Source organism: Leuresthes tenuis, unplaced genomic scaffold (genome assembly GCF_036924035.1).
Source record: "Leuresthes tenuis unplaced genomic scaffold, fLeuTen1.0.hap1 SCAF_2, whole genome shotgun sequence".
Classification (NCBI taxonomy): Eukaryota; Metazoa; Chordata; class Actinopteri; order Atheriniformes; family Atherinopsidae; genus Leuresthes; species Leuresthes tenuis.
The window spans coordinates 28,293,517-28,318,987 of NW_027325356.1; the positions used below are offsets into that span (position 1 = coordinate 28,293,517).

The 25,471-nt window shown below is 42.1% G+C and overlaps 1 protein-coding gene across 1 annotated transcript in view; it reads left to right on the forward strand.

The window, feature by feature from the left end:
* The window catches only part of uacab (uveal autoantigen with coiled-coil domains and ankyrin repeats b), a 39,947-nt gene extending 19,622 nt beyond the window's left edge, over nucleotides 1-20,325 (forward strand). The window contains exons 2-18 of the mRNA XM_072380969.1: nucleotides 2,288-2,418; nucleotides 6,580-6,668; nucleotides 7,556-7,620; nucleotides 9,338-9,395; nucleotides 10,158-10,228; nucleotides 10,530-10,636; nucleotides 11,527-11,708; nucleotides 12,351-12,388; nucleotides 12,795-12,851; nucleotides 13,046-13,153; nucleotides 13,848-13,940; nucleotides 14,147-14,177; nucleotides 14,262-14,311; nucleotides 14,534-17,248; nucleotides 17,420-17,572; nucleotides 17,893-17,958; nucleotides 19,017-20,325. Of these exons, the coding sequence (XP_072237070.1) occupies nucleotides 2,288-2,418; nucleotides 6,580-6,668; nucleotides 7,556-7,620; nucleotides 9,338-9,395; nucleotides 10,158-10,228; nucleotides 10,530-10,636; nucleotides 11,527-11,708; nucleotides 12,351-12,388; nucleotides 12,795-12,851; nucleotides 13,046-13,153; nucleotides 13,848-13,940; nucleotides 14,147-14,177; nucleotides 14,262-14,311; nucleotides 14,534-17,248; nucleotides 17,420-17,572; nucleotides 17,893-17,958; nucleotides 19,017-19,088 (4,086 nt within the window). The 3' untranslated portion in view covers nucleotides 19,089-20,325. The remainder of the gene's footprint in view (nucleotides 1-2,287; nucleotides 2,419-6,579; nucleotides 6,669-7,555; nucleotides 7,621-9,337; nucleotides 9,396-10,157; nucleotides 10,229-10,529; nucleotides 10,637-11,526; nucleotides 11,709-12,350; nucleotides 12,389-12,794; nucleotides 12,852-13,045; nucleotides 13,154-13,847; nucleotides 13,941-14,146; nucleotides 14,178-14,261; nucleotides 14,312-14,533; nucleotides 17,249-17,419; nucleotides 17,573-17,892; nucleotides 17,959-19,016) is intronic.
* Nucleotides 20,326-25,471: the final 5,146 nt, after the last annotated feature.

Here is a 25,471-nt window from a genome sequence, read left to right on the forward strand (position 1 = left end):
CGTGACCAATGTATGTAATGGCTTGGTGCCGTTTTGGCGTCTTTGTCTCCATGCTGGGGAGAGCAGCTTTTGTAAGTCGACACCTCCTTCTTCATATGACATGTCATGTGGAGGTCTCTTTGCATGTTTGTGAATATCACCGTTGCTCCGTAAACGCCAGCCTGGCAGCAGGCGGAAACCAGAGCCCACGAGGAGCTGATGCAGTGTGTAAATTAAACAGGCTCTCCATACCACCGCCTCCTTTTCTTGGATTGCTGTCTCCATGCATTTTTGCCTGATGTTTAACCCAATAAAAGTGAAACTTCTGCTTTTGATTTGCTAGGTAATCGGTGGAGGTGGAGAGGCAGTAAAGGTTGGGCTTCAGTCTCAGACAGTTGCTTGTAAAGTGGCTGGTATCTACGTTTGCTACTGTATAGTGTGGGTCAGGGGGTCTTTGGAGTCACATCAGTCTCTTTAGACGGGTGGGTTAACAGCAGCTTTTTGCCCTGTAGTGTCATTTGAGGGGTCTCTGCCAAGACCACTTCAAATGTGCAAACCATAATCCCCCTCTGACATTAATATTTTCACATAGAGGTGAGCAGGGAGCACGGTGGGAGGGCAGTGTAAGCAAGGTCTTTTTGGCTGGCCTCGTTTCATGCTGGCAGTGATGAAAGACACTAAAGCCATTACTCATTGTACTGGCATGTCCAGAATGTATTCTTAGCCCCTGTCTTCCTATCAGTCACTACAGAAAGGTTGGAGGGTCAAAAAATAAAGAGGTAACCAGTCTGCAGGGCTGTCTGCGCTACTGCTGTTTACCAGGGAGGGGGTGATATTTTAAACCTGGGAGAGCTCACATATTTACCCCACTGAGCTGACTGACCTTGCCATTTGGTGGTGTGAAGAAGTTGGAGACCACTGAGAGTGGAGAGAGGAGGCCAAGAAAGAAGCTGTTCAGTTACCTCTTCATAAGCGAGCTGCTTTTGCTTTTTGAAGGCACTCCAGAAATCAAGAGGAAGAGAATCAAAACAAAAGAAGACTGAGTAAACAGGAGGTTTGGGGGATAAAGTAGAGGGAAGAACTCTTGTGGGAGGTGAGAGGCAGCCAGACTGAGCTGACTTTTCTCCAGAGGAGGAGTTGCAGTTGCCGGCCAGGGCAGGTCCCGGGGCTGGCAGGGCTGGCCCTACTGCTTCTCCACCTCCATTCCTTTCTCCTCTTATTCCTCCTCCTTCCTCCTCCCTTTTCCATCACCCAAACTGCTGTGCAGTGATGGACTTGCAGGCCCGTCTCATGAGCAACAAAGGAATGCTTCAAAAATCCTGACAAATTAACTTTTCTGCCTCTAGTCAGGGAGACTTTCACGGTGGAGCCTTCTGTAAAATGACCTCTGCTGCTTTATAGCCTCTTGTCTTTTCATCCATTTGTTGGTGCACTCACTGGCTGAGTGCACTAAGTGACTGAGGAGGGTTTTTTTTTTTAATTCATTCGTTTTTTTGTCTTCATTTTTGTCTCTGTAAACCGGAAAAGTGGCTACCTTTTCAGTAGCACGGTGCAAGGACCAGCTTCACTCTCCCAAGATGAGCCGCTGGCTGAAATGCACCTCCATGCACTTTGTATGTATTCATTGTCAGCAATCTGTGTTTACCAAATCCTCTTTTTACAGTTACCATGTCTTCTGTGCTCATGACACACAGTGTGGAGTCTTACAAAGTGGTAAAGCAGTACAGGAAGTCTTGTTGGTTACTCTGCTGGCTTATTACTTACTTCGTAGCTAAATGCAGTTTTCTTAAAATGATGTGTTATTGATGTTATTTAATTTCAGTTGATTGCTGATGTGTTCATGCACAGCTTGTGTTCTAATCACAAACAAGATAAGATGTTCTTGTTTGCACGTTTTCTCCATTTTGTATGAAGCACCACACTTATACATTTCTCAGAGGAGTGCTCTGTTCCCATGTTTTGTAGCTGTCACTCATGTGGGGGGTTTACTGTAAGTGCAGCACAGCATGTTCATCCTATAACTTTGTTCCAGTCTATTACTGTTGTAGAAAAGGGTAAAAAAGACACTGCTATTCTGACTCATGTACATGTCACAGCTGTATTTATTTGTTGGCTAAAATAGATGTAAAGCAGATAGTTTCTACTGTTAACCTTTCAGGACCTGAGGTGTTTTCCATATAGCATAGGGGAGCATGTTGAATCAGGTCTCAGTGGGTTCAGCTAAGTACATGCTTGGTAAAATATTCTTGGTTTAGCTGGCTGGTTTGGAAAAAAGGTCTGATAGTTTACTTCTTTTATCTTTTGTCAGAACACAGACTGGAACAAGTATGATGATCGGCTGATGAAGGCAGTGGAGCGTGGAGAGGTGGATAAAGTCGCTGCTGTCCTCAGCAAGAAGGGCATCATCCCCACCAAACTTGATGTGGAAGGACGCTCTGCGTGAGTGAAAGCACACACACACACACACACACACACACGTGTAAAAATGAAAAAAGAAGAAGCTTCTCTGTAGCACTGAGTTTTGTTTGCTTCCATGCATTCATATTGGTTTTCCCTTGATTCTTACTTCCAGCACATCTTTTTAAACGCGTGCAAATCTAAAACTGCTCAACATCAATAATCCAAAACATTGTGGTGGTCTCTCCCCCATGACATTCCACTCCCTGTCTCTCAGATAAAGTATCTTCACATGGGAATTCCTTTCCAGTTGCCTAACTCTTGAATATTTTTACCTTTTTATCAATGCCAAGTATCCCTGCTTAAATCTCAAAAAGCTTTCGTCCATCTGCCTCGTAAGTGACAAATGCTGCAGTTTCAAATTATTATGCCTCCATTTTTATATCCAGAATTTCCCGTTTTTGTTTCCAGCTGACTTGAGGTCAGTGTGGGAGTTGGAATAAAGAATGTTTGTGGATAGTGGAGGCTTGACCACATTGGTCAAAAGCTGTTTATGTAGTTCCAGCAGGAAATGACTCCCTTCGAATTCAGATCAGATCCACTATGGTGTTCACAACCCTAAGTAATACATTTAGGCCCAGCTGTGGGCCATTATCAGGGTCAGTGGACATCCAGTAGGATCATGTTAGATATTTCAGGACTTTTCAGTGGGAAACTGAGGTTTTCAGGGGTTCTTCGTCTTTCAGACATCTGCATTTACACCCTGTGCAAGGTATTATTTAAAGAAGAGATAAACCTGACAGATGGGATGGAAATATATGGAGGTTATGTGGTGAGGGAAAGTGGTTCGTTCAACCTAAAATATATGCAAGATTTCTTTGATGTTGCATCTTGACCATTCAAGACCGCTGTCTCATCCAAGTCCACAGCAGTGAGCCGCAATTTGTTTTCCTTCTTAATTTAAACAAATTCTAGCACCAGCATTTTGGGAGTTCAGCAATCCTCAGTTTAATCCTCAGCATTTGAAGAAGTCACTGTGCTCCGGCTGGTGCTTCATACTTATTTGAAGAAAGGCTTTGTTAAACCATAAAACCATAGAGCCCCAGATCCCAGAAACAAAGGTGCAGAGTATTTTCAGCAGTTGTGAAATTCTCTTATGGGACCAAGTCAAAGAACAATGAATCAACAAAGTTATACACACAACTTGATAAATGCCAGGTCTCACAATAAGGTGCTAGAATTTGTCCGAAGTAAATCCAGAACTGTCCCAGCCAAATCTGAAATCATAGACAGGTATTCAAGCACAGTCGTGCTCCTCATTGGGTGTTTGACTCGCATATATACTCTCAACTCTGAAATCAACTCGCAATAACTGAACATTTAGGAACAGAAGACCTGCTTTTGCATTTTAATTCAAAATTAGGAAGAAAATTAAACATAATCACAGCTCAGCCAGTCTGTATTATAGTTCAGTGGGCCACACACAGAGACCACATGTGTCTATGGCATTCTGGGCTTTACAAATGCCGACATGGGAATGTGGAATGGTGATTCCTTGTAATCATGGACCTCTGTGAGGAAACTAATTACAAACTGTTACCCTCAATATATCATCTGATGTGCCCCGGATTAGCCTTTGTGTGTTCAGCTAATGAATTCAGCTCCAACTGTAATATTGTTGCTTCCAGCTGAATAAACAGTTTGCATCTCTGCTGTGGCATTAGCTGGGTCCCAGTAAGGTGAGCCCACCCATCACTCATGTGCTTTCTGTGCCTTTGTGCTAACTGACAAGGGCCCAGCAGCACAAACGTACACATGATAGCCCTCTACTGGAGTCTTTAACACCATGTTTGTCTTATACACCCATTAACTATCTACTTTTTAGGCATTGCTATTATTATTTTTTTTGTGCACTTGCTTATTTCAGCAAGTCAGTGCCTAACCACATCACACATGTATTACAATAGTGTGACTTTGAGTGGAAGCACTGAAAATTCAAGCAAGACTGAGGAAAACATTTAGCATCAAGACCTAAAGAAAATGGCCTGTGTAGGTCCCAAATGCTCACTGTGGTAAACATCCCCCTGTCCCAACTTTTAGCATTAAATTCAAAATAAACAGAAATGTAATACGCTGTCTTTGTGCTATTTTACGACTGTACTTTGAACTGTTCTCAATTAGATATAAGGGATATCTATTCTGTTATCTATTCTTGTACTGTGGAGAGCATCAGATACGCCAGAGTCAATTTCCCTGTATGCACACACATACTAAGCCATCAAAGCTGAGTCTGATTCTGATAAATACATTCAGTCCTTCAGATTTTACCATTTATTCTCCAGTTTTTTTAAAGCTCCACAGTACCACACAGTTGATATAATGCAGTTAGCACTGAGAATAGTGTAGATTAAATTAATAAACCACTGTGGCTTTATCATGTGGGACTTTTTTCCTACACAGACCCAGTCAGAGTTGTTCAGATTTAATTTGGTCAAGCTACCAGAGAACAAGGTAGATTTTGATAATGGTGCCAAAGTCCATCAGGTGTTGCAGCGGTTGATCAAGAGAGACAGAAATGAACAAGGAAGACGTCATAAATGCATTTTATACGTTCTACACACTTTAGTCAAACTGTCAACCAGCAAATAAATGCTCATGTTTGAATAAGCACTGCAACTGCAGTTTTTACTATAATGTCCTCAGAGACACACGTCATCATGTATGGCTCAGCTACAAACATATACTCCATGATTTACTCTTTCCTTTCCACTCCTTTAAAAATAGCAGCCATATCTTGTAGACTGTCAACCTGAAGGCTGCCTAAGAAGTAGCTGTGGAGATGAAATGACATAGCTTAGTTTGCCGTCTTCAAGGCAGACCCATTAGTCTCCTACAATCATCATCTCTAAGCATGTTATTAAGGCCTCAGGGAGGGGAAGCTGTAGATTTTTTCATGCAGTCAGTTTGTTTGGTCAGTATCAAACTTTGGGGGAATGACATGTGCTGAGGCCTGGTCAGCCAACTGTTAAATGGGGTCTCTGCTACTGAGGATATTTTTGTTCCGTTGGAAAGGGCCTTAACAACTTCTTAGACTTGCCATTCTTTCACCAGTCTTGTCATTTGTTTGACTTTGCATTCCTTATTCATCACACTCATGGAAAAAATGCACCGCTGCAGTCTTACATCTTTGAACTCTGCTCAGGAGCATTTCTTGAGCTGTCATACGGAAAATGCTTTGGATCATGAACTTGTCACTTGTGTCCACCTAACTTGATTTGCTCTGGTCTGCTTCCTGTCTGCTGTATGCCCCTGTGAGGTCACGACCCTCCACTGCTCCCTGGAGGACCAGCATCTCGTGGCCATCAACACGGCTTTTAATACCCACACCAGTGTTGAGGTGACAGCCTTGCCGTCTCCTTGGCAGATGCCTCAGCATTAGTGTTTAAACGGGTTCATGTAGCTTGATGGGTGACAGGCTGAGATTAGTTTACACACAAGAGCTTTGCAGAGCTTCATGGCTAGTAGCAGCAGTGCTGCTGTGGGTTAAATCAAACAAGTGAGATAGGAAAGTATTCTGTGAAAAGCCATGACAAAAGACGTTTTGGCAAACTGAACTAATTGTAATCAACAAGAAAATATGCATACTTGATTGGATTTAAATGTAAAAAAATGGGTCAAAAATCATTCTGAGCATTTTGATAATGTTCAGTTAATCTTGGTTTAAATGTTGAGTTCAATAAGTTCCTTGATGTGGTTAATAATTCATGTTGTTTCTTATCTTGCTGGCAAGTGAAGTCCTGGATTTTCTTAATGTTAATGGATCCAGATGTGGTGCCGTCACTCACAGGAAAAATTGGTTACACAGAAAAAAGTACATGCTACTGCATCTGTTCAGCTGCTTGCCACACGTACAACAGTGAAGCATTTACAGTTGGAAGATCATGCTGTGTTGCTCTTAGGTGTCATGGAAGATTTGTTATTTGCCTCAAGATTGCTGATCTTGCTGACGGAGAGGAGCCAGGTGTCCACTTTCAGTCCTCCTCTTGTCCTTAAGTTTCACTCCCTCCCCCCTCCTCCTTCCCTTCACACCCAATCACTTTTTTGCATGCTCATCTCATCTCTACGTGGTCTTCCTTTTTCCATATTTATCCAACCATCTTGTCTTTCCCATCTTGATTCGTATCCATTTCTCTTGTTTCCCAGGTTTCATTTGGCAGCAACACGAGGCCACCTGGACTGTCTCAATCTCATTCTGGGACACAATGTTGATGTCACAGCAAGTGATGCCACTGGTGAGTTCAGGTTGGATGGAAGCGGTACCCTGCAATAGATTCGTTTTTGTTCTTTCTATTTTAGCCTCGCCCAATATAACAGTTATATGGACTCTATTCCAAAAAAGAGATGCTGTGCAGTGTATCATAATATCACACCACAAGCATTTAACAGTTTACTTAGTTAACAAAATAAGAAGCAGTGTTTTCATTGGTGTTCCCTGAAGACTTGGACCTTGAACTACCACACAGTAGATATGATAGCGCCTCTGTTTGAAGTGAACCTACTACTTCACCTACTACAGACTAATTGAACAAAGTGATTCATTCAAATAATCGCTTTACACAAAATATTCAGGAAGCAAGACCAAGACATAAAGATGAACTAATAAATCATGTATTTGTAACAGTCTTTACATGTAAAATAGGTCAAGCTATTCAACAATCCCTCAAAATTTGTGAAAGATTAGGAATGGCTTAATTTCAGTTCACTTGTTACATCACCAGATGTATTTTTTGAGAAATATCATCAGCTCCCGGTTGTGAACAATTGTAATGTTTCTTTAACTTTTTAATTGATCTTTTTTTACATTTAAACCTGTGGGTATGAATGTCCACGTACATTACAGGAAATGCACATACTGCATTTATAAAGTTTTGTGTTACTGTGTAAATTAAATACACTTGTTTCTGTGGTTAAATGTAGTGACTCATAGAATCGCATTAAAAGATACCGTATGCATGAATTAATTAATATCTGACAGGGACTTACAATCATTGCTTCTGTACCACAGTGTCACGTGTGCATTAGGGGTTAACGTTGCACAGGCATAATTGCACAGGGTGGCATGCGTAGCAAAAGTACTTCTGAATTAATTGCTTTTTGATTGCTTTCAAATCTCTTTTAGGGAAAAATGCGCTTCATCTGGCTTCAAGAAATGGACATTCTCTGTGTGTGCAGAAGCTCCTGCAGGTGAAGCACTTTTCTTTAGTCATTTATTTGTGTGATTAAATGACAGCATGTTTTGTTGTTGTTTTTTAGTTGCCCACACAGGTGCATTGTGTATATTTCTGTTCCATATAGCAGTTTTCCAGTCTCTGGTCAGTCAGAGCAGTTCCTCTTTCTGCCCCCTTAGATAATAATTGCCAATCACCTCTGGCAGCTGAACCAACTCCATATCAGTCAACAGTAGGCCCTGTTGAGTCACCGTGACCCTCTGGGGATTTATGTGTTTACAATGACGGGGCTATCACTCCAATATTGAGCTCTCATGGTGTTGCAGCCCATCCCCCCACCTCCATCTCTCACATGGCAATGATCTAATGGTCGTGGCTGTCGGCAGGGGATTGTCAGCAGTGTTGACAAGCTTACCCTCCTACAAACCTGCCGTCCATTCTTAGTGCCGTCATCACACCACACATAGCAGCTGGATGCCAACACCCACTGCCTCCACTATCTCGCTCCGTCAGCCCAATCCCTAAAGGCATAGGATACCCCCCCATGCTCCACCGTCAGCTCCCATTGCAGCACTACCCTCCCGCTTCGCTTTGTCATATGAGCATGCTGATAATTTTTGCTCCTTGTTGCTAGAGAGAATTGGGTTTTTATAGTGGGCGGGCAGAGCTAGCAGGCAAACTTACCCAGCAACATTGGGTCCCTGTAAGCATTGAGTTCTCAAGGTTTTCATAGCAGGCCCTCACCACCGCAGTGGTGCAGTCGCTGTGGAGGAGTCACAGGCATATCAGCACAGCACCACTCTGCCTGATTTGACCTTACCTGCTGTTGTATCTCACATTCAGCTGCAAACCACTTCAAAAGGGCATCACTGGCATTTGTGGGGTGTATTTACATCAGGGTTAGAATAACAGAATTTTCCTCTTTTTGAGTAACTCTGAATTTTGTTTTCTGTCACACTGTATTTGATTAATTATAGTTTTTCTAACTTCAAACAATCAAAGTCGACATCTTAAATTCATTATGCATTCTGATTGATTAGACGTTTAAGGCTTTTTAGAGCTTTGGATGAGGGCTGCATGGTAGTGTGGTGGTTAGCACGGTTGCCTCACAGCCAGGCAGTTCCTGATTTGAATCCCAGTGGTGTGTTTCTGTGTGGAGTTTACATGTTCTCCCTGTGCATGCGTGGGTTCTCTCTGGCTTTCTCCCACCATTCAAAAACATGCAAATTTGGTTGACACTTTACTGTAAATTGACCCTAGGAGTGAGTGTGCATGGTTGTTTGTCTTGTTTGTTGCTGTGTGGTCCTTTGATGGACTGTCCAGGGTGTACCCCGCCCCCCGCCAAAGGCAGCGGGAATAGGCTTCAGCCCCCCTGCAACCCTGAGTTGGATTAAGGGGGTGTGAAAGAATGGATGGATGGCTGGATGTATTTATTGTTTGCTATATTTTCTTTAACAGAGATAAGGGGATTTTTCTGCAGTATTATCCTGATATAATTTGATTAACCTATTAAGACCTATATTTTAATTTTCAGTGTTTTCATCCTAGCCTCTAAGGAAGCTGTAGACACATGAAATGAAGTTGAACTTGTTTTTCAAAAATAATAATAGTGATTACATTGAAAATGTTGTGTTGTCGTGCGTCACTCCAGTCTCAAACGTTCAAACAACGTGTATTTTGCTCTAAGCCATAATGTGTTAATAAGTTGCCAAACTATTTATGCTGTTTTGTAGCACAACTGTCCAGTTGGAAACGTGGACCTACAGGGACGAACTGCTCTCCATGATGCTGGTACGAATCTCCTTCACTCTAGAGCCTTACTCGGTTTGAAAGTTGAATCAACGCCACTAGTTTAGTAGTGACTCACCTTTACCATACTGTTTTTTGATATTGTAAAATGAACTACAACTAAAGCTACTAGCACCATTGTGCTCCTCTTTACCTCCTAAACTATTATATCCCTGAACTGATGCTTTCCGACTTTAATACTGACTGTGGCTTGAAGCCGATTCAGCTCTGCTCCTGTGCTGTGTTCTTCATGTTGCCGTTATCTACCAGCGACTACTCTTCACCTATCACTACTATAATTTACAACCTTAATTAAAAATGTGCTGCCCTCAGATGAGCTAATATTCTTCAGGAAATAGTCAAACGTCTCACCCCATCATTGGATGTGTTCCGTTATGAATAAAATGGTGGTTTATGAGACTTACAAATCATTCCATTCTCCTCTTTATTTCCATTTTTTACAGCATCCTACCTTTTTATTATTAAGGTTGTATTCCACTTTGCTTACCTTTTAGTTCTTCATCTATTCGACTTAAAGTCAGAGCTCTCTTATTATATTTTTTTCACCAATATTGATGTTAAAATGAGCATCATTCCATTATAATGAACACATTTTATGTAATGTATTATATAGCTTTTACCATACAATTCGACATTTTAACCCTGCTGCACATTACTCTCTGAGCTGAATGGATGTAGATGTGTTTCTCAGTGTTGAATGTGGTGAAATAATCATCGGTGCCTTTGTTCTGTGTTTTTCCACAGTAATGGCAGGCTGCGCCTCCAGTGTGAAACTTCTCTGTGACAGCGGGACTTCTGTGAATGCCAGTGATTTTGTAAGAATTGTTATTGAATTTTATTTTACACAATGCGTTGACAAAGTAACCCGAGCTATGCTCTTCCATGCGTTAAGTCATCATTGTAGAAAGGAAAAGCATTCGGCTCGCTCTGTATGTGAGGCCGCCTTGTGCAAATAAAAGGGTTTCCAGTAAATACTAACCTGGTCTATTTGGATGAAGGCGCTCAGCGCTCTGGATTGTTCTTGGCCTATTAGCAGAAAGATTCATTTGTTTTCTGGGTTAGACTGAATCTGTGTTTTTGAGTGTACTTAAACGTGTACATTTGGTTTTCCCGCAGGACGGCAGGACACCTCTGATACTGGCGACTCAGATGTGTCATCCGCGGATTTGTCAGCTGCTGCTGGAGCGGGGAGCTGATATCACCGTCCGTGACAAACAAAAAAAGTAAGAGCCTTCACACTTAAAGGTGTTTTTCTTTGATTAGACTGTCATACTTCAGCTTTGATCATTTTAATTCCAAGTTTCTTTCAACAGGCAGCTTTTGATAGACTGCAGAGCTCAATCACTAAAAATCTTGTTCCCCTGCAGTAATAGTCTTAGTGATATTAGAAAATATATATTTCGCTTAAATTCAGCGGAATAATACTTTATTTCTCTTCAAAGGGAAATTATATTGCTGCAGCGTAAGTTTTTGTTGTAGATTTATGATCAATTTAAATAAATATCAGTGGAAAGTTTGGAAAGTTGACAGAGGTGTGGTTGACATCTTCAGAGATGTTGTTTTGGTAACATCTTAGCTCATGATAGTGCAGAGACACTTCTTCTCTGTGAAATGTCCAGGATAACAACGTCTATTCTGAAGAAGAACCTTCCTCCTTTACTGTTACCGCTGTGTCTCTACACCTCTGATCATTAGCTAGTCATTCCTGCAGCCATGTCTCTGTGGAAGAACCTGTGGAACTTCCTGATGTACGTGCAGCCTCCTCTGTTTTAAGTACAAAAATGAATCCCACACATTTCTTTTTAAAAAATCAATACATACAATGCATAAATTACTTCTAAATCTAAATCTAAACTAAATCTAGAAGAAAACACAACTATTTGTCAAAAGGGGGGTAAAAGGATTGAAAAACAGGGCTTATCGCCTTTCTTTATCGATGTAAGGAAGTGTTCAGCAATTGTTAAGCAACATGCACGTCGTAAAGTTTTTTTTTTTTTTTTTTTTATTTGGCTCACTTTGTTTTCCAAGACTTTCATTCAAGGACAAAACTTTTGGACAAAAAAAAGCAGCTTGTTCTTACTCTCACTCAGAAACTGCTTGTTGACTCCCTCAGGACGGCACTGATTCTGGGCTGTGAGTTTGGCTGCAAGGATGCAGTGGAGGTCCTGCTGAAGAGTGGCGCTGATGTCAAAGCAGTTGACAGCGTGGGTCACGACGCATTTCACTATGCTCGCTTCAGCAAGAACCCGGAGCTCGTGGCAATGGTCAAAAGTTACATCGACAAGGCCAACAGAGGTCAGAATGTGAGAGAATCCTGAAACCAGTGGTTGGAGGATGAATACGAGAGTTTAATTATGAGTTATATACAGAACTATTAGGAAAAAACAGATTTACATTTCTTTTAAACATATTTTACATTAGTAGCCTGTGTGGTAGTAAAAAATAACTTTACTCAGATAGTTTTATATTCTCTTAAATATCTCCTGACCACATATTTACAAAGAAAATAAATATTATTTAAATAAGAGCAAGGGTGAAGACCTGCTTCATTTAACCTTTGTGAAGATTCTAGTGTCTAAAGTGTTCACATAGTTATTCCCACAGCTAAAACATTCAGCTTGTTTGTCTTTCTGTTGATGTGTTACCATGTTTTAGATTTACTGTAGAATGTGGAGTCATTGCATCATTGTGGCCCAGTTCGGTTCGTTTAAACTTATCTTTGTTACAGTGTCTCATACTGTCTTCAGCCGCAGTCCTGACTTTCTTTTTTAATACCTTAATTCTCTGACATATTTAGTTGTTTGTGTCCTTCGTCTGCATTCTTTCCCTGGAATATTTTATCAGAGAGCAAAGTTCTGTAAAAAATGCCTGTTGCCAAATCTTGATAACAAAGGGCAGGTAAATGAAATCTTAACTTGCTGTGTTTTCTTGTTACAGATAGAGAAGCTGTAAAGATTGAACAATGGAAGCGTCAGGTAATTCAGCAGCATTAGGTTTACTCTTTAACAGCAAAATTAAATGTTCACTCAGTGAGGAGCGTCTATCATTCATCAGTTACATATTTTTATGCGAACATTTAGCCTGGTGGAAACGCAGAAGAAAACCCATTCTGTAGCCATTTTGTTTCCACAGTCCTTTTGTTAAAGATGACAAATGATTGACTTGTTCTCACATCTGTACTTTCTGTTGTTGGCATTTGACTCCCACTGTTTAAAAAGGACATGTTGGAGCCCGCTGTGTTTCAGTTATTGTGCATTTTGGGTTATTTTTCTTAAGGTTTCAGTCGCCCTTTGATACTACAGATGTGTTGAACGTGACTGCCATCTAGTGATTACAATTGAGAATGTTCCATAGTTTACAAACCTCCTGTGTTGTTCTCAGCATTCAGTGGAGAGATCAGAGGCTGCCGAGGCAAACCGAAGGGATCAGGTCATACATGTAAGTGCTTCATAACATCTCTCTATTTTAGCCAAACATCAGTTGTCTTTGCTTTGTTATCACTCCGCAATATTCTGAACGTTAGGAGTGTGCAGATCACGATTCAAGTCACAATAAATAACTACAAAATGTCCCTGAAGTTTTGACTCATTCCACAATTAACTAAAGTGCGGTGATGATATTTGTTTTTCTAGGATCTGGAAAGGCAGAATGAGAACCTTCAGGAAAGTCTCAGGAAGTACCATCAGGAGCAGAAATCTCTGTTAGATCAGGTCAACATGCTGCAGCAACAACTCTTAGAGGTAAGTCTGGGTTAACACACCGCCACAGCAAAGGCTGCTGGGTAATCACTGCAGGAAAGTCCTCCAAATATGTTGTTCTTTACTGTATTTTAGTTTAGTTTAGTTGTTGCTTGATTATTACACTTAATGGAAAGATCTGAGGGTCTTTACATAAGGTTCAGTTGATGAATATAAGCAAAATGACAATAAAGCTGAGTGAGAAGCTGTATTGGTGTAATGTACTAAGCTGGGGGTCTCCTGCAATGAGGTATGAAATGTATAGCAGATAGATTATATGTTCCTATTTCTGACTGATGGCTACCAGAACAATTTAATTTACAGGAGAGCTAGGAACTGTTGAATTCCCTGCTTTACTTGGCCTCAACTTGTTGAACTTGAGGCAGCAGTTGCACAAAAACAAACTGTGGAACTTTGAGTCAGTCATTTGTATTAAGTCATTCAGTTTGTGAAAAATCAAAACAAAACAGTTTATATTTAATCTGGCATTTGTGGAATTTTATGAGCATTTCTCAGAACTCTAACAAAACATATATGTTATCTTTTTGTACATTATGTTTGCATTAAATTAGAGTAGTTATTAGGGCCATACCCCCACGATGTTTGCTATTATTTAGTATTTTACCTAAGTATTTGAAAATGATCTGGCCTTTGTTGTTTGATTCACCCACTTCCTTTTTTTAACTTTTACTTTCAGAAGGAGCAGTTGAAGGTGTTGCTCAGTGCCAAAGAAAGAGAGGACGGAGCTCGAGGCCCAGAGACCGTCAAGGTCCAGCTCCGGAGTGCCATGGTGAGTGACTTCATACTCATCTGATTTCTGGAAATGAATGCATTTAAGATTGCTGATTTGCAGTGCACCTTCAACATTCATTACAGTTAAACAGATACATTTAGGAGTGCCTGATATATATTCTCAGCGTGGCGTATCTACTTGAAGACAACTACCAGTACTGCAAAAAGATATCTCATTCATATTTTCTCCCCCTGCATTCACAGGGGGAGTACTCCGGCCAGTCTGTTATCAAAGGTTAGGCTTTTTTTTTTGTTACTTACTAGAGAACTTCACAGCCTGAATGTGAATAGTTTGAACATTATGCTGTTTGTCCTGCAGGTAGAGAAAACACTTTAGTCAAACAAGCTCACAGCCTGGATTCTGATCACGTAAGTCCAATGTTTGATATGGTTAGTAAATTTCTAAAGTTTTCCAAGAGGTCTGAGTAAAAAAAGGACTTATTCAGGGGCTGATTCCTTTCCTCTGAAGGTCTTCTTAGAGAACTCCTTCAATCGAGCATCTGTGAAGTAATCAAAATCCAATGGTAGAGTTTTCATTTGTTTCAGATAAAGTGTCTGACTGTCATCTATGTTTTTCAATTATCTGTGCAGATGCTCCAGAATCCTGCTGCGTCACGTTCACTCTCCAGACCTCTTGAGAGGAGTCAGACTGCAGGAGGCTGGGACCGCTCTGTTGAAGTGGAAGCACTTCGACAGGAACTCGATGCTGTCAAGAGAAGACAGCAGGCAGCCGAGGAGGAGACAGCGCAGCTTCAGTCTGCGCTGAACCACAAAAACAGAGAGTGCCAGGACTTGGTTCAGAGTCGAGACACCATCCAGAAACAGGCTGACCAGCAGGTTCAAGAGCTGGAGGACGCCTTGGGGGATGTCCAGACGAGAATGCTGGATTCTGAGTGTAAAGTCAAACAGCTGCAAGCCCACGTCATTGCTGTGAAGGAACACTTAGGAGGCCAGGGGGCAGAAGAACTGCGTGCCCAGCTTTTGGATGTCAAGGCCAAATATGAAGGTGCTTCAGCCGAAGTGTGTCGTGTTCGCAACCGCCTCAAACAGAGCGAGAAAGCCTTAGAGGAATACAAGAGTAGCGAGAGTCAGCTGGCTGCTGAGACGGACAGGCTGAACCAAGAACTGGGAGCTCTGACTGCAGAACGAGACGAACTTGCAGAAACCTTTTTAGAGATGGAATCTCAGCTGAAAGAGGCGCAGACCAAACATGGCAATACAGTACCTGCCGAGAAGTTTGACAACATGAAAAACCTGCTGACCAACGCAGTCGACGAGAAGGAGCGACAACTCGCTGAGCTGAGGGAAGATTATGATCGCGTTCTGGAAGAGGTGGCTGATCTCCATCGAAAGTTAGACAGTCCATCATCTCAGGGCAGATCAGGGTTCATGTCTGCCGAGGAGCATCAGAGGATACGGGCAGCTCTTGAAGAGCAGAATGCCTCACTGAAAAGGAAGCTTGTGGATGTAACTGCCAAAAGCCAGACTCTTATTCAGGAGCTCGAGGAGAGTGAAGACGAGAGGGACATGCTACGAGAGCATCTGGAGGAGCTGAACAGCAGGCTTGAGAATGACTTTATACCCATAAAGGACCACGAGGAGGTTAGAAAGAACATGGTAACAACTCTGGAGGACTTTGAAGACAAACTGGTGGAAGCCAGTGAACGTTACGGAAAAGCAGAGGCTCAGGTTCTGCAGTTTCAAACTGAGAGGGCCTCTCTGCAGGAGACACTCAGCAGTCTCCATGGCGCCAGTGAGACATATCAGAGGGAGAATGACTCTCTGAAGTCCCAGAATGCTGACCTGATGAAGCAACTTGATCTTATGCAGAAGAGATGTGAAGACAGAGATGAAGAATGTGAACAGCTGGCGGCACAGTACCAGAGTCTGAAGCAGAGCGTGGAGGAACGGTATGTTCCCAGACAGCAGCACGAGCAACAGATGATGGAGTTGAGCGCCGCTTTAGAAAGTGTAAAAGCTGAGATGTTGAAGTTTGAGACAGAGGAAAAAGAAAGTGGGGAAGAATTGAAGAACGTGAAAGAAGGAAATGAGAGATTAAAAGATCAATTGGAAAAAGTTATGTTAGAGATGAGAAAAGACTACATAAGTATTGAAGACCACAGAGCTGTCACAGACAAGCTGAATGCTGCTGTGGTTGAAGCAGAGAATAGAGCAAATGACGCATCAGCCATGCGTGCACTGGCTCAGGAGGACATGGTGAAGCTTACTCAAGAACTTGAAGCCCAGAAGATAGAACTTGACACCTTACAGGAGGCTATTCAGTCCAAGTTTGTCCCACTAACGGCAGCTGAAGAGAAAGAAACCTCGTACAGTGCCCAGGTGAAGGAGCTGACGGAGAAGCTGTTGGAAATGGAAGAGAAGTATAATGAGGAAAGGTCTGCCAAGGAGATCAGCAAACACGAGAAAGATCAACTGAAAGTGGAAATGGAGTCTGTTCAGCAAAGACTAGACTCTGCTTTGGTTACCAGTGAGAAGCACAAAGATGTGGAGGAAGAGTTTAAGATTAGATATGAGGAATTGGAACACACGTTGGTGAGTTTGGAGCAGCAACACAAGGAAGTAACTATTCAGAAAGCTGAACTTCAAGACCAGAATGCTCTCAGCAACACTCAGATCCAGAATCTCCAGGAGCGTCTGAAATCAGAGTTGGCTCGGATAGCAACATACGACACGGAGCTTAAAACCCTTCGTGATGCCCTGAGGCAAGCTCAGGCCGACTGCAAGAAAGCAAGAGAGGCTCAGCAGGAGGAAGCCCAGAGGGTTTGCACTCTACAGAAAGAGCTGCAGGAGCATCGTGAGGATCAAACTTCTCTTCTGCAACAACATGCCAAGGCAAAGGAAGGCCTGGTGGCTGAAGTCAGTAAACTTCGAGTGGCTCTCCAAGAAGAGGAAGAGAACAACGCCCAGAGGGCTGAAGATGTATCTGCCCTACAGTCTGAGCTCCTCCAGGCCACACAAGCTCTTGAAGAGATCCGCTATAAGGAAGACCAAATGAACCTGCTGAAGAAGGAGAAGCAGCAGCTGGAGGAGGAAGCTGCAAACCTGAGCAACAAGCTACAGAGCTTTGCAAAGGAAAGTGAAGAGGCTCATCTGGAGGCAACACAAGCCAGAGAGGGTGAGAGCAGAGTGAGGACAGAGATGGAGGCTGTCCAGGAGAAGGGACGGGCCATTGAGAGGGAAATTAGGGAGCTGAAGGAGAGGTACGATGAGTCACTCGGCACCATCTGTGATCTTCAGAGGAGGATTCAGACATCAGCCCAACAAACTGAAGCCAAAGACAAGAAGGTAGAAAATATCGTTTTCATATTTTATCTAAAAAGTATCAACTCCAGGCAGTTTGTACATTTCACTTAAGCTGAATATGACAAATATTGATTAAAAATTGTCATTCTAGACAATCCCTTTCCTCCAGTTTATGTTATAAGACAATAAAATCTAAAGGGAATGTGTGTTCAGATCACAGAGTTGCTGACGGACGTGGAGCGACTGAAGCAGGCGCTGAATGGTCTGTCTCAGCTGGCGTACACAAGCAACGCACCAAATAAGAGGCAGACGCAGCACGTTGACACACTTCAAGCCCAGATCAAGAGCCTGCAGCAACAGCTGGCTGTGAGTGAACGTTATGTACCTTTAGCCTCATATTGCATAGTAACCTCTCTTGTTTGATTTTTTTTTTTTTTTTCCACAAAGTTACCTTAATTTCTGCATGACAGATGTGTGTTTGGTGACTGTTTTGTGGTGATTGATGGTTGAGGTGAAATCAGAATGCCACATCACATCTCAATCCACATTCAGGTGTGGGTGTCAGATTTATGGTAATGTGGTGCCAGAACTCGGTGACTGCTTCTCCTAGTCAACTTTGTTTACCACTGTTGAAGACATCAAAGGAACATCGTGACTTCATGTCTCCTTCACGTCTCCTCTATTAGGATGCTGAGAGGCAGCACCGAGAGGTGGTTTCCATTTATCGGACTCATCTCCTGAGTGCAGCACAGGTAAGTTCCTCAGTCGCTGTGAGTTGTCTGGTTTTCTTTCTTTCTTAAACTCTGCACATGTTCTACCCAAAATCTTGAGATTGATGATTTATGGTCAGAGCAACAACACTGGATGAACTCTTAAGACATTCAGTGATTTGATCTGAGAGCAGAGTTCATGGAGAATATATTAAATAGAATATTATTTGCGTGTAGCTTAGCTTATTTTTTGTTTTCAACATTTGACATTTCGGAGATGCCATGACTGCTCCCAATGCCTGAAACTGATCACTGAAGGGCTGATTGATGCATTTGAAACACTAAATATGTCATTTCAAACAATTTCAGTCTCCAACATCTGCAGTGCTGATGTTTCAACTTCGAAAATGAATCCACTTCTTCCTCATCTTGTTACTCCTCATCAAGTTCTTTAAATTCTGATGTGCAGTGAAGGTTAATTTCCATGCTGAAGGCAAACTGTAAGCTAGCTAGTTATTAGATGCACACCTAGGTGGCGTAGAGGCCAAGGCGTTGTAGAGGGCGTTTTTATTTTTATTTATTTATAAAGTTTTTTGGGCGTCTTAGAGTTGAGTTGTACGGCACCCAGAAGACCCATTTATGACATTACAGGTGGGGTTGTCTACGTCTACTTTACCTACCTACCTTTACCCATTATGACCTGCGGCAACATGTCATTTCACCTTCCAAGTCTGGAACATGACACACAAACTGTTTTAATATTTTTTAACAGCATTGGGAAACATGAGGGCAGGTTATCCTCAAACACATTTAACATGATTTCATCCAGATCTCTGAATTTACTTTAGTCTGACTTGCAGCAAACCAGAGAAAACACATTTATGAACTGCCTGATTTATCAAACCGTGTTTCTATTTCTGTTGTGATCAAATGTTAAAAGCTGCCTTCAGCAACTTCTTGATGCACTGAATCATTACTATGATGATGTGTGTTGCGAGAGTCAGCTGATGATTTGAAAGGCAGTGTTTGTGGGTATCAGGAGCTGCTTCTTCACACACAGGTTGAATCACTCTAGCTCATTTCTCACCTTTGTCTCATAGGGCCACATGGATGAGGACGTCCAGGCTGCCTTACTACAGATCATCCGCATGAGACAGGAGTTTGTGTGTTGAAGCTTCAAAACACCTGCTGACTCAGATTCCCCTTTTTCACAACCTTCCGTTTGAAATGTGCCTGCTGTGGCCCCTGGGGGTGCCCAGTGTGTCTGTGTGTGTGTCTGTGTGTGTGTGCTCAAATTTCTCCCAAAATGTTGGTCTGAAATCCATTTTTCATCATATTGCTGCACTTTTATTCCCAGATATTTATTTCTCAGTACCGTTGGTACAGTTGAGTAACTGCAGCTTTTAAAGATACAAATGTGCTTTATTTTTCAGCTCCCAACAGAAACAGGAAATTAAAAACTAACATGTCAGTTTAAGCTCCAAACTACAACAAAGGAAATGTCATTTGCATACCTGTCAGTCATTTGTTTTGAGTTATATCGCAGATCTGTTTTATGTGCAGCTTTCACCCATTATATTCAGTAATGTGGAAGTTATTTGAAATGTGGGTTCATCCATAGACACACTTACCCTAAATGCTCTGCTGAATTGTAAACAGGACATGAACACAAAGACCATTTAACCACATTCCCACCTGACAGTAGGCGCTCACGCAGAATGTTTTCATACTGTATTTATCTGTGGTGTTTGCTCCAAAGTAAAGGACAGGTTCATATTTTTCAACTCAGGTGTCTGAATGCTCTCTGAGGGAGTCACTGGGTGCTGCAATTATTCCTCCTGATGATGCCGAGACCCAACCTACAAAAATAATTTCAAAGTAATAGTATGATAAAAGAAGCTGTTTGATTAAAGTGAGCAGCTTGTTGTAGCAGTAAACTGAACGGGAACTCTTTAGGAACCAGTGGCATCGACTTAAAGGATGTGACAACTGGATGTCATTATTTTAGCAACAACATCTGCTTTTAGTTCCTGGCTGTTTTCTACCAAGTACCATTGTAAAAACTAGCATGTTTTCAGTGTGATGAATGAAATGGTTAGCGGTGGAGAAAATGCGAGTTTCGCTGTCACAGTCATATTTATCTTTGTGAAGAAGTCGTATTTCACCCTGAAATCCCCTCTTTGGTTGAACTGCTATTTTCTTGCTGAGGAGCGAACATTGAAACACTTTAGCTGCGATTGTTTGAAGCTCAGCTTTATGTTCAGTAAATTAATGAACGATTTTATCAATAGTTTCTTACATTGTCGTTGCCTCTGTGTGCACTGAAGAAATTATAACAGCCACAACGTGTTTGGGAGTACAACAGGAGAATAAACATTTAGAAGATAAAAATATGAATCTTTCCTTTAACCTTGTTCATGTCATCTGCGACACTCCAGCTAGCTTCTGTGAATCAGACTCCTCTGAAGGTCCAAACTTGTCCACTACCAAAGACCTGAAGTTCATCCAAAACTCAAACTTTCTGTAGATGGCAGGTAGACGGTTTCAGGTAGATTTATAAGTCCCTCACAGTGTGCACCAGTCATGCTGGATTTGAGTCAATGGAGATCTCTTGCTGTGTCCTAAAGTTTGCAGTGGCACATCCTCTTTTTTTTTTTTTTGTTGAAACCAGAGTGTCCTCTAGGGGTGAGACTTGGCAGGCCAAGTTGATAGAAATGGTAATAATCGTTGTGGCCCAGGGGTAGGCAGATGTTTTTGGAGGCTGTATTCCCTGCGTGCGTGTCCAAAACAGTGAAATTATGTCAAAAGATATCTGATAAGCGTTGCTTTGCATAACTGTGATGAAACCAAAACCTCTTCCGAAGACAGCTGTAGCTCGATCGTATGAAAATCCACGCAGCAGAGATCTCGACGGTTCTCAGAACAACGACTGCGTACCCCTGAGCCAGCGGTGTGGGACTCCTGATGGTGTAGTGTAGTGTTGTGATTGTGGAGCGAGTCTCTCGTGCCTTTACACTGATATATTTTTCATAGCTTTGTAATATTTTAATTCCTGTGTGACAAATCTGATATTCAGCAGGTCTGGACGTAGAGTGGCACAAAACGTGGTAACTTTTACCAGAGGAAGCCAGTTGTTAAGAATTAAATAGACATTTATTTACATAGAGACCCCCCCCCCCCCCCCCCCCCCCCCCCCCCTCGGCCACCCTTAACAATTAGCTATTTGAAGCACTCCTTTCTTCACCTCTCAGCTAACACACTTCACTAAGCAAAGCCTTATTGATGTCTGGCCGAACCTTTCAGTTTGGACAGCAGCACCTCCTGTATTTTGTTCTTCAGATTTAAAGGATTAACACTAATGTTTTGGGATAATAGTGCTGTCCTTGATCTGTAAAATATATACCACAACCTGAATCCTTTTAATTATCTAAAGAACTGTACTGTTTAACCAGTGTGTTATAACTGGATGCTTTCTTTGGTAACAATGTGTTTATTAATCAGCCAAAAAATCAATAAAAGTGCCTAACATAGAAAACCACATCATTGTCAGTGTCTTTTGTTATCCTGAAAATCTGTTCCTGCAATCAGCCTCTCGCTATGAAAACACAGATTTGAGTATTTACTCGCTTTTTTCGGTGGGTTTGTTGGAAGGATGTTCACAGATTTCTGTGCACCAAGAGGGAAATTGTTGTTTGATCAGAGTGTGTGCAGATCTAATGACACACAGTCTGATGAGGCAGCTGATGTTGATGATCATTAATTATGGGAACATTTTCAGGGTTTGTAAGTGCTGTTGTGTGTGTGTGTGTGTGTGCGTGTGCATTTGGCTGCACACACAGCAGCTCAGTTCATGTGTTTTCACTTTAAGTACAATCAACCCAGGAATGAGAGTGAGAAGCTCTCTGGCACACAGCTCTCACTTTTATCTTAAAACCCGTGCCTTTATCGTCTTTTAGTTTTTATTTATTTGTTGCTCTTTTTCTTCTCTCCAGATTTATTTTTCATTACGGCTCTTTTCATTGGATGTTAAGACCAGAGGTCATGGCCGTATCGGTCGTCTCACTTCAGTTAAACTCGTGCCATGCAGAGTCGCTGAGCGCTGCAGTATTTCTCATTTTAAACCCACGGTGTGGTTACAGTGGCTCCTCCTTTTGAAAATAATCACGATTACTAATACTGGGGTTAGTTAATCCATCTGTTGTCCCATCCTGGGTTCACACACACACATGCACACACACCCTCTAATTGATACAAGGCTTGTGCTGAGTTTGATTTCTTTCTGGTTTCAAGTCGCAGCCCTCACTCCTCCTCCTCCTTCCTCAGTTTTATGATTCTCTTTTCTGCGGTCTGCACTGAATAAGCTGTTCTCAGCAATTATGGCAAATACATTTCAATCTGTTGGTAGATCTCTCTTTAATCTCATTTCCAGGATCCTAATCAGTCCCATACATCCACTTGTGGCCGTCTGGTTAACCATTGTAACCCCTTTTCCCACCGCAAAAAAAATCCCGTCTTTATAAAAATTGGTCTTCCATGGAAGGATCAGAGCCATTATTTATGTTGGAACCGGCCCCGACCATCCGCTGCGTACCTTGTGAGTTGGCCGAGGAGCCAGGCGGGAGGTTATATACACATCAAACACACGGCCACATCTTTGCTCTCCGACCTCTGAGCTGTCACGAACGTTTGTTATTTCGCACCACAGTCTCTCACCTCACTGGCGGCTCCTTTCTCTCTCCTCTCGACACTTGTTCCCCGGAGGAGGCCTGCGCTTTGTTAGCCATACAGAACCTCCGAGGACTGGAGTGTGAGGTTGTTTTTACCCTTCCTCTCTTACATAGATTAAACAAATGTTCACATTCTCATCAAAGAAACACTCCACTCGTTTAGCTTTCCTGTAACTTAAAACCTAAACTGCAGTATACGTTGTTCTTATTGTCCAAAAACATCCACTGTCAGATTTTTGATTCCCTCCCAGATGGTTTTAATTTTTAAACTTGTAGTCTATGTCACTCGAGGAAGTTTATTACACTCTCTGCAGCAGCTTCCTCTAAACCACAGAAGCCTTCATACAAGTTATTTCTCCCATACAGTAGTGCACTCCATAAGATGTGTCTCCCTGGATGTATGATACACCCAGCATGCTACTGCTTATTAGTTGGGTTTTCTTGTCATTTACACAAACTGGTTTTGTGGTGTGTTAATAAAGGCATCTGAAGCAGACTCCCTCTGTAAGACAGACTAAGAGCTGGTGGCTTGATCATCAGCAGCACATCACATCTGAGTGCGATTTGGCTACAAACACCTTTCATTGTAGGCGTTGCCTGGATAAAGAGGCCATTTTAACAGCACATTGGCTTAGAATTTACAATATAAGTGCTGCTTTTGCCATTTGATGGCGTGAATTATCCCCAAAGCTTACTTTGCACGGAATCTAAGCTACCCTGTGGTGGTTTTAGTCATATACTTACTTTACCTCCTTGTCTCTCATCCTTCCTTCCTGGTTAACCTCAAAGGTCAGGTCGGTCAAGAGGTCTGTGCCATATTTGTCTCCCTTGTGTAATTGCTAACTATTTCTCTGTCACTAATGGGCTATTACTCAGGCAGTGCCAGTCAGTGCAGCTTGTGAGGCTGCACTGAGGGCAGCAAACACGAGGCCAGGGGCCCCACTTTTTTTCATTAGTCCCCTGAGGAACAGGACTCCTCTTGGCTCCAGGCCGAGACAGGCGGGGCCCCTTCAATGTTTTTGAAGAGCTCCAAAGCACTTTGTTGCCCCAATAAAGTTCATTTATGGGATAATAAGGCTCTGGAGGACACATGGTGCTGATTTGAGCTAAATGGTTTCAGCATGGCTCACATTCCCAAAACCAAGCCTTTCTGCCTGTTCTACATCTTTTTCTTTTATTTCATCTCCTTTGTTTCTTTTTCTACTTTTCACCTTTCTCTTGCTCTTCATCTCACATCCCTCTGTACTTGTCATCTACTGTCATTTATTATTCCTCTCTCTAACAGTTTGGCAGTGTAACACTGATCCTGGGATGACCTGGGATTTACACACCTGGGAATGAGTAGCAGAGAGGGGGCAGGAGGCCCTCTCATTTCCCAGGATTTATTCCAGTGCTTTGAGGGGGAAGGTAGTGGGGGTAGATGAGAGAAGAGAGGCGATCAGAGGAATGAAAACCAGCAAAATCCCAAACACTGGCAAAAGGATCAGGCTTTACATGCCAAGACTGCACCACAGCCAAGAACCCCAGACCTTTCCTGTATTGGAGGTGTAGAAGTATATGTATGGGAGATATGCGTTAAAACAGTTTCCCCTACTCTAAGGATGGGTTTAAATGCACGGAGATTAGAAACAGGCCAACCTTCTCTTATTTTTATCCCTTTGGTTACTACACATATGGATTACGTGAGTGTTGGCCATCTCTCCCTGAAACCCAGTAAGGACATCGTGCACCCCTGCATGCTAAACAGTTTCATCTGAGTTCAATGTTTTTCTTTTTCCCTCATTAGTAGTTGGTTAACCACTAATGCTTAGTGTTTCTGCTCAGCTTTTCTTCCTCCCTTCATTGACTTAGTAAGAAACAGATGGGCCCAAACCACCACATCTCCCCCTGTGCTCTGACTGCCATCCTTCCCACCACCTCTTTTACAATAATCTCTCGCTCTCAAACGGAAAATCACCCCAGTTTTGCATGTCTGCTTGTGGCGCAGTACATGAGACGGTGTATGTGGTTTAGTAGGATAAGGCTTTTGGGGTTGCCTGGTGCTTGGAAACATGGTTGAGGTCGCCTCGGGCTGCTTCAGTCATCTCAAGAACACTGGTTTAGGCCTGAGGGTTTTAGCTCAAGCTTGTTAGTGAGGTTGGAAAAGGTTGTGTTTGACTCCATGATGAGGACTGCGTGTAAATCCAAGTCTGGAGCACTGATGCTGATTTAGGGTTGGTGTTTGTGAAAGGGCATGCTTTTCATGTAGATAATTCAGATGAAGCAATACACTTGCACAAAGAATTTTTACATGGGAAAGTCCTGACTGTTACATATTAGTCAGGTTTAAGACATAGTGCTAGAAAATTTCTAATCTCAGCTAAGCTAACCAGCGTCAAAGTTTTAGAAGCTAGACATAATGGGTACTAATATTCTCTCATTTTTCTCATTTACCAAGCTAGCAAAGAGCAAATGTTAGAACTACACAACCAGTGTCAGGACAAATATCAAGCAAATGCAGCAGGATAGCCTAGCTTATAAGCTAACCTGCTCTAGACCTTGAAAGTTCACTAAGAGTCTTATTGTTTAATCCATAGAAGATAGATAAAATGTGTGTAAAATTGTGTTTTCAAACTACAGCTGGATACTTAGAAAGGTGATTTCTGTATAAATCAAGTACAAGTTATGTTAAAAATGCCCTGTTCTTGAACTGTCTGAACCAACCATTGCTGACTGTTTTCACTTCTGCTGAGACCAGACTGAGACTAATTTAGAGCATCCACCTCTGTCCCTAATTTGCTGCCTTTTGCCCAACACAAAGTAGTTTTGCTTTGTAGAGAATTGATGAT